Source organism: Silene latifolia, chromosome 2 (assembly GCF_048544455.1).
Source record: "Silene latifolia isolate original U9 population chromosome 2, ASM4854445v1, whole genome shotgun sequence".
NCBI classification, from domain to species: domain Eukaryota; kingdom Viridiplantae; phylum Streptophyta; class Magnoliopsida; order Caryophyllales; family Caryophyllaceae; genus Silene; species Silene latifolia.
The window spans coordinates 164,649,348-164,658,128 of NC_133527.1; the positions used below are offsets into that span (position 1 = coordinate 164,649,348).

The 8,781-nt window shown below is 35.6% G+C and overlaps 1 protein-coding gene across 1 annotated transcript; it reads left to right on the top strand.

The window, feature by feature from the left end:
* Positions 1–1,507: 1,507 nt before the first annotated feature.
* On the top strand, positions 1,508–8,116 carry LOC141630922 (threonine--tRNA ligase, mitochondrial 1-like). Its single transcript, XM_074443661.1, has 19 exons — positions 1,508–1,714; positions 1,841–2,138; positions 2,213–2,305; positions 2,395–2,469; positions 2,545–2,673; positions 2,758–2,847; positions 3,085–3,173; positions 3,265–3,361; positions 3,448–3,534; positions 4,171–4,255; positions 4,532–4,626; positions 4,853–4,885; positions 4,974–5,060; positions 5,293–5,385; positions 6,219–6,311; positions 6,392–6,613; positions 6,932–7,003; positions 7,607–7,678; positions 7,951–8,116. The coding sequence occupies exons 1-19, from the start codon at positions 1,593–1,595 to the stop codon at positions 8,044–8,046; spliced, it is 2,028 nt and encodes a 675-aa protein (XP_074299762.1). The 5' UTR covers positions 1,508–1,592; the 3' UTR covers positions 8,047–8,116.
* Positions 8,117–8,781: the final 665 nt, after the last annotated feature.

Sequence of the window (8,781 nt, forward strand, 5' to 3'; positions counted from 1 at the left end):
TTTAGAAAACACTTTCAAGAATGAGATTAAGGAGATTCTTATCTCCCTACACAAATGCAATTTGAAGCTCACCTGTCAACTTGATTAGCTTTATAATAATTCAAAAATTTCAATATCTTAGACGGTGTAATTCATGATCCCCCGTACATGTTTTGTTAATTATTTTATCAAAGATCGTTGTATCAACCATAACAAAAGAAATCAAAGAACAAAGACTTTGTGTAAGAGAAGCAAAAGAACAAAGCCCTTCTGAAGTCTAACCGTCTTTATCTAACCTAAGTCATGGAAAAACAAATTATTCAACCATCTAATATTAGATGAGACTAATACTAAGTTAGATAATTGAATTAGTACATAATGCTTGGCTAAATAAATAAAAGATAATGCATAAGAAGCTAATTAACATTATAATGCGTCGAGCCCAAGAAGGCGGCCTTACTCGAATAATAGAGGAGAGTTACGTTTGATTTTCGAATATGGGATCGACGACGTAGTTGATGGAGCTTCGTAAACTCTGGACTTGTAATCAGATTACGCAACGATTTGAAGCTTAGAATGGATTTAACAGATAGCCATATTAAGATCTCCATGATTATCTCCTCTGGAATTATACTCATCCTGACATAAATAATACGGAGTAACTCATAAGACTACATGATCTGTTCATTAAGTTTCTGAAAAGAAAAAAAAAAACGTATTAGACAATAGATATATTTAGGTTTAAGAATACATACAATATATCAAGGCGTAATATAATAAAAACACATAATAATAATAATAATAGACATAAAATAGAATGGGGAAGGAAAGCCGTATTTGTTGTTGCTTTTTATATGCATGTTAAAGGGTGTTTGTTACGAATGTAACTCTATCATATTAATTAGATAGAGTTTGTTTTTTAAATAATATCTGATAAATAAATATAAAATTTTGGGGGATAATTTACATATTAATATATCTGTTTTAATCTCTATCTTATTTAAATTTTATCATTAATATTTTTTAAATTTCTCTATTATTTATCTATTTAACGTGTTTCATTAAAGTTGGAGTCTCTAAAATTGCCTGAAAAAAGCCTTTTTTATATATATATATTGATGATTGATTGATTGATTGATGATTGATTGATTATTTTATTTTAAGAAAATTGATCATCTTAATTAATTATTTTATTTTAAGGAAATTGATCATGTTTGAGTCTCTTACAAATCTTTAGGAAAATTACCATGCTTCTATCTAATTTAATTTTAACCCAAACTATAGAATATTTGCATTGAGATCTCTTAATCGGGTCCATCACACGGTGCTAGTGATTTAAAACTAAAATTGGAGGGAGTATGTTAGATTATTCCCATAAAAGAACCCTAAATTTAAATATAAATAAACAAAACAACTTTTCCAAAATCAAACAATTACCGAAATCTTACTCCAATATCATAGCGACATACAAGTACATACCATAAAGTGTATATATATACCTCATTGACAAAAAGCTGGTAATAAAAATAGCGGGTAATATTCATTGTTGCAAGTTAATCGGGCATAAATACCTAATTATATACGTACGTACGTAGTATACTGCGTAGTAAATTATGGCAGCCAAGGATTGTCAACATAAAAACGAGGCCGTAATCTCTAAACGCAACTCTCTCTTTGAGTCAATCAAAGCTGAACAATCTCGTCACCGTGACTCTATTTCGGGCGACTCCATCAGGTATACATACATACTCTAAATAGTTTTTCATAATCAATACCGGATTTATGAACCCTCGGCTGTAGTTGAGTTCCAATTTCTTACTGTTCTTTTTTTTAAACTGTATATTATTGTGAATATTGAAAGGATTACATTACCGGACGGTGATGTGAAACAAGGAAAGAAATGGATCACAACTCCGGTTGACATTGCCCTTTTGGTTTCGAAGAATTTAGCTTTAGATGCATTGATTTCGAAAGTGGATGGTAATTTGTGGGACATGCAAAGACCCCTGGAAGGCGATTGTAAGTTAAAGTTGTTTACTTTTGATTCCGACGAAGGGAAGGACGCTTTCTGGCATTCTAGCGCTCATATTCTAGCCCAGGCTTTGGAGACCATCTATGGTTCCAAATTATGTATTGGACCCTGCACAAAACCTGGAGAGGTAGTAACTTTTATTATTATTATTATTATTATTGTATTATTGTATTTTAATCTGAAAATAAATTCCGGTGACAGGCCGGATTCTATTATGATGCATTTTATGGAGAATCGACCTTAGGTGATGATGACCTCAAACAAATTGAGGAGGAAGCGATGAAAGCTATTGCGGTATAATTTTATGTTAAAACTTAATCTCGATTATCTCAGTTTTCTATTTGTTGTCATCATTTGATTTGATGATGGACCTTGTTATGCAGAATGAACAGCCGTTTGAACGCCTTCAAGTTACCATACAACAAGCACTTCAGTTATTCTCTGACAACAAATTTAAGGCAAGTGCATTTGGTTTCGATACTGCTTGAAATGATTTTTTTTTTTTTTTTTAACTAACACCCTCTTAAATACAGCTTGAAATAATTAATGAGCTACCCGAGGACAAACCGATAACCGTATACAAATGTGGAACCCTCGTAGATCTTTGTTGTCGTCCTCATATACCGAATACTTCGTTTGTTAAAGCATTCTGTTGTTTGAAGGTAAGTATGACTGACTAGTGACTATCTATTATTTCTTCTTTGGAAATTTCCGAAAGCTTAAAGCTTTTATCCTCAACTTATCAGACATCATCAGCATACTGGAAAGGGGATAAAAATCGGGAAAGCTTGCAAAGGGTTTATGGTATCTCCTATCCCGATGTGAAACGTTTAGAGGTATATATTTTTTATCTAATACATTAAAACCTGCATCATTAGTGATACTATCCATGTAATTTTTTTGCTTATTTAACTTTTGGTGTAAAGGACTTTGTGAGATATTGTTCACATTTGTTTGAACATTCCTTATTGATACATTGGATGTTGGGTTGTTTACTCTTAGGTTCATATGCATTAAATTAGTTTTTTTTGTGGTACATTTCGTAATTAACGTGATTGACATTTTCTTTACAGGAATATCTTAAGCAACTAGAGGAAGCGAAAAAATATGATCACAGGCTATTGGGTGTGAAACAAGAGCTTTTCTTTTGTCACCACCTCAGGTATATTCATAAATGAATAGATATGGCAGTGGATGAACTTTGTATTAAAAATATTTAGGTGTCTCCTCACTCAATCTCTTTTGAATATTAGTCCAGGAAGCTGGTTTTTCCTTCCACATGGTGCTCGTATTTACAATAAGTTGATGGAATTCCTTCGTAGTGAATACAAGAATAGAGGCTATGAGGAGGTTTGTTGTCCTATGACTTATCTGCTTATTAATCTCCGGTGAACCTGCATTCTGTGGTGAAGCTAATTGTTTCATGCTTATCTTAGGTTGTTAGTCCTAACGTGTTCGATATGAAACTCTTGGAAACTTCCGGGCATGCCGCAAACTTCAAGGAGAATATGTTTGTATTTGAGGTAGTTTTCCTTCACATACTTTCCAACATCTTAAGGTTCATTTTGGAGGCTTTTGCACCCGTTAAAATACCGTGAAAAGCCTTCGAACTGCGACTTATACTGGATTGTAAAATTTAATGCGAGGAAATTCTACATTGGCAATTCAAGAAATTTTTACATTGGCAGTAAAAAATTGACATTTAGACAATTATAAAGCCCTCAATGAAAATGGAACTAGCATTGATATGACCTAACTACATACTAACATGGCATGTATGCGATATAAGAGGACCTCAGTTACCAACAAAGATCAAAACTATTTGGATTTCGTTTGCAAGGATAAGTTGAGTCATGTCAACTTGTAGGTTGTCGGTTGGGTCTTTGCAGCACATATACTTGCGTCAACTAGCATGTACGTGTCTGCCACGGTTGTGGGTACAACTGTGTTGTACACTATGTCCCATTCCAGTTGATATCTTTTGTCTGGAATTTAGGCTATTGAGTTCTCATTAGCGTGCAAATCTATTCAAGCATAGAAGCTTGGGCTTTTCTTAAGGCGAAAAACATTCATTTGTTGTTTTTGGTTTTGGAATTCTTATCATATTCTGGGAATTCTTATTTCACTTTGTAATTCCCTACCATATTCTTGGTGTGCAGATTGAAAAACAGGAGTTCGCGCTCAAGCCGATGAATTGCCCTGGGCACTGTTTGATGTTTGAGCATAGAGTACGCTCTTATAGAGGTATGCACTTAATTTCATTGGTTGGTCTGCCGTGGTCTTATCATATATTTCGATGTTATGTTCAGTCTGGATTTGGATTAGCATCTTAATATAATCCTGGGATCCATTATGTAGTTTTAGTCCTTTTTGTGTTATGAGTCACTCTCTTTTATTCCGACCACGCTGACCATTGGAATTGTTACTCTCAAGGAATTCTCTTTAGATGTGTGCATGATTACTGTTTATTCTGTAACTTAATTCTCTGTTCTACCTCCTAACACCCTTAATTTTTCCCAGAACTTCCTATCCGCTTTGCTGATTTCGGGGTCTTGCACAGAAATGAGGCTAGTGGTGCGCTCACTGGTTTGACACGTGTCAGGAGATTCCAACAGGTAAAGTGAGTTGTTTTGTTATATTAACTGTGAAAATGTCAGCTTAGAAGTTCGGGGTAGGTGAAATCACTGGTTTTCCGTGTGAATGTCTTCAGCTGAATCCCTTAGCGTATATGTATGCATAAGCCCGTCTTTGTAGAAATGTGCTGTCAACATCTAGTCTAGATGCCTTTTCTATCTTTTGTTATGGTGCGCTGTTGCTAATGAAAATTAATAACTGTCACAGGATGATGCACATATCTTCTGCAGGGAAAGTCAGGTAAGTTTGGATTTGTTGGTTTTAAAAAGCTATTTTTCTCCTGTTTTCGCATGTATATTGAATGGTTGATTTCCAATATTTTATGCAGGTGAAGGATGAAGTCAGGGCGGCATTAGACTTTATCAATTATGTGTATGGCATATTTGGATTCACATTTGAGCTTATGCTGTCAACAGTATGTTTCTACTCTGTGTATTGGTTCCATGTTATGTCTGAATTCCACTCAAATTCTTATATAGGCCTAAAATTGTAAATTATACGCCACACTGCTCATAGTGCTGATGTTATATGTGTGTCACCACCTCATTTTGAACATCTTTGAGATTTTGTCCATTCTTCCTTCCAATAGATTAGATTTTGCTGAAGATATGTTGTTTAATTATGTGTCTTGCAATGATTGAATTTAGAGACCGGAGAAATGCCTGGGAGATACACAAACATGGGAAAAGGCCGAGGCTGCACTTACAGAAGCTCTCGATGAATTTGGTAAACCATGGCAGGTAATATATTCGTTGCTTTTTTTTTCCTCCTTACCAACTTAATTTGATTTTGAATGCTTGCTTGCTTGCTTGCCCTTCCGCATCCTCTCAATTGGAAAGACGAAGAAGACCAGTGTTATTTTGTTTCCTGCTATGCAATTGCATGTTACACGATGTCTCGATTAACAGATAATATACACCTTTTCTTTCTTGCCCTAGCCCGGCATATGCAATTGTGTAATACTCCGTACTATTTAGCTTGCCTTCCTGTCTCTCTCAACCTTTGTTAGACATTTATTACGGCAAAATAGATCAATTGTGCATGAGGTAAAATTCTTTCTTAGGCTATGTTGTCTCTTTTTCTCCATTTGCATGGTACCAAATCTCTGTGAGGCTTGATCTTGGATTCGGCCGTCGCGGCCTGATCTTGGTGATTCGGTTTTAAATGCAAGTGATACGTATGGTCGTGTAAATTTCCATAACCTTGACATCTCCGTTGCAAATCGATCATGACACTATACTTGGCACCTGATTTTTAGGCCAAAACATGAAAAAATAATCTTAGTATTGGTATCTCCACCTCTCTGATACGCACAGGATTCTTGCATTCAAGTATGAGTAGCATCGTAAGAAATTGGTATCTCCATGCCATTTTTATTGATTTCAGTTAGCTTGTTAATATACAATGCTGTCCTTGGCAACTAAGACCGAATTTATACAATTCCTATTTTCAAGCTGGATGTGTATGGTTGACATACATTGTTAATCATCTGATGCGTTTGCTGCTTTTTTCCACAATCTTCTTGGTGCATTTTGTCCATTAATGTTGTTTTCTGTTGTATTTTATGATACAGTTAAATGAAGGAGATGGTGCATTTTATGGACCTAAGATAGATATAAGCGTTTCTGACGCCTTCAAACGCAAATTCCAGTGCGCAACTTTGCAGGTCTGTGATTTGTCATAGGGAATTCTAGGGAGACTGGTTTTCTTTTATGAAACTAAGTGATTTTTAAATTACTTTTGCAGCTGGATTTCCTACTTCCTTTGAAATTTAACTTGTCTTACTCGGCTGAAGATCAAGCTGGAAGCGAGAGGCCTGTTATAGTACATAGGGCCATCCTTGGCTCGGTAGAGCGAATGTTTGCTATTCTTTTAGAGCACTACAAGGGGAAATGGCCATTCTGGCTCAGTCCTCGTCAAGCTATAGTGTGCACAGTCTCAGAAAGATCTGCAGCCTATGCAGTTGAGGTAATGGTGACAGCCGCGTTATTTGTTATATTCTGTCATTTTGATGCACCTTAATATTTATTGTGCATTGAGATTGAAAATTCTTGGAAGGAAAATCTGAGATAGACTTTGTAGTTTATTTTGCTGCTGTTTTTCAAACAATTAGCACAACTCTACTTTTGGTTGGACTGGTTAAAGATTATTATCATTTGAGATCTTGTCCGTGGAAGGTCCCACTCTAAGTGTTCGGGTGGGGGTGTTTTTGTTAAGTTTTGTTACATCTTCCTCACTAGGTTGATAATTTTCATTTAGGAGTTGGATTTTTTTTTTTTTTGGTAGGTACGTGATCAGATCCACGGGGCTGGCTTTTATGTTGATTTAGACACAAGTGATAAAACCGTTAACAAAAAGGTACGAGACTTTTTCTTTACGAAAGCAATATTGATAGCTAACTTCTACTCTGGCTGACTCTCTCTTTCATTGCTGTTTTTTTTTTTTCTAGGGTGAATGGGTGGGGGTGTAATTATGAGTATTAATCATCTTTGCATAGCTGCATATTGACATCCATTGTCGTATGACATTCACAAATCACAATAATAACCGCTAACCGCAGTAACATACTATGACGCGGTGGTGTGTTTATTGTTGTGGTTTATCATGTCTTTGTATTAGCCAAATATCAGCTGTATCGACTAATATCAGCAGCTATGGTCAAGTATCATTGGTATAATTAGGGCCCAATGTCGCAATCATTTTTTGGAATGCCTTTATGTAACGAAAAATAGCGTAACACCTGCATGTAAGGGCTGATTTCCCCTAGTATTCACACCATACTGTTCTGGTATCATATACGGAGTATTCTATAATTTGACATTGAAGTCTCTAGTGGTTGAGTGGCCTCCACCAACTTCATGATATGAAGGGTGATTTCCCCTTCTGCTTCATCTTCATACATGTATGAATAATGATTATTTGAACCAGTGGTAACTGCATTGTGTTTTTGTATCTCTTTAGGTAAGAGGAGCCCAGCTATTGCAGTATAACTACATACTGGTAGTTGGGGAAAAAGATGTCGAGAACAGAGTGGTACGTTTATTTGCTTACATTCTTTTTTTCGTTAGTTGCACCTCTTGAAGTAGTAGTTTAATTGCTTCAGCGTACAACGCTGTAAGGAAGGGGTTTGCTTCTTTATTATATTTTCCCAGTAAATGGACGGAGCCCTTGTCATTTTCCCCTTCTACTTTTTGTAATGTTGAGCTCGAATTGATCTTCTGCTTCAGTAATACCTTAGGTTTTGATCCCGTAACAGATTATTTCTCTTGTATTTCTGAGTGTGATGTTTGTTGTTATATATATAGGTGACAGTGAGGGCGAGAGATAAAAATGACCATTCACCAATGGCCGTGGAGGACCTACTCAAGTGTTTTGCTGAAGAAGCTGAGGCGTTTCGTTAGAATCTGCACTTATTTGTAATTATGTATGGTGGAATCCGACAACATATTGACCTTGCTATTTTTTTTAATACTACTCATTAGTCATTAGGCATGTGCTTCGCTCATTTTTTTTTAAAGTTGTAATTAAAAACTAGTTTTGTGGCCCGTGAAAATCACGGGTTTTATTGTTTTTGTTCTTTTATTTTTGCGGTATCTTTCATGAATGCGTTATTCGACTTGTTTGTCTTGTTTATTGTCTTGGAGATATGTTGATAGGATACGTAAGCAAGGCAATAAAGAGGGTCCTGCCACAGGTCCTGGGGATAAGATATACTCCCTCCTATTCTGAATAACTGTCCCATTTGTCATTTTCGTCTATTCACATAACTGTCCCATTTGCCATATTTGGACATGCTTTTTTACTTTCCTACCCTTGACTCTTTTCTTTATTTACCACCCCAACCACCCCTAAACCATCATATTCAATACTTTTCATTATTTAACTCCTATATTCTTACCCCTATACAATACTTTTCATTATTTTAACTCCATTCCTTAATTTTCGTGCCATTGTTCAAATGGGACAGTTATTCGGAATAGGAGGGAGTATTATATTTAAGGAGGTTTGGGAATTTATTATATATTTGAATAGTTGGAACTTGTTGGAAGTCACAAACTCTTTATTGAATAATGACACTAAAACCCATGAATCCCTCATTTTAAAGAACATATGAATGTCCATTCTCTGATTTCGAA

Coding starts and splice junctions, on each gene's coding strand:
- LOC141630922 (XM_074443661.1), top strand. CDS start 1,593: ATGGCAGCCAAGGATTGTCAACATAAAAACGAGGCCGTAATCTCTAAA. Junction 3,174..3,264: donor TTCTTTTGTCACCACCTCAG/GTATATTCATAA, acceptor TTTGAATATTAG/TCCAGGAAGCTGGTTTTTCC. Junction 6,614..6,931: donor CTGCAGCCTATGCAGTTGAG/GTAATGGTGACA, acceptor TTTTTTTGGTAG/GTACGTGATCAGATCCACGG.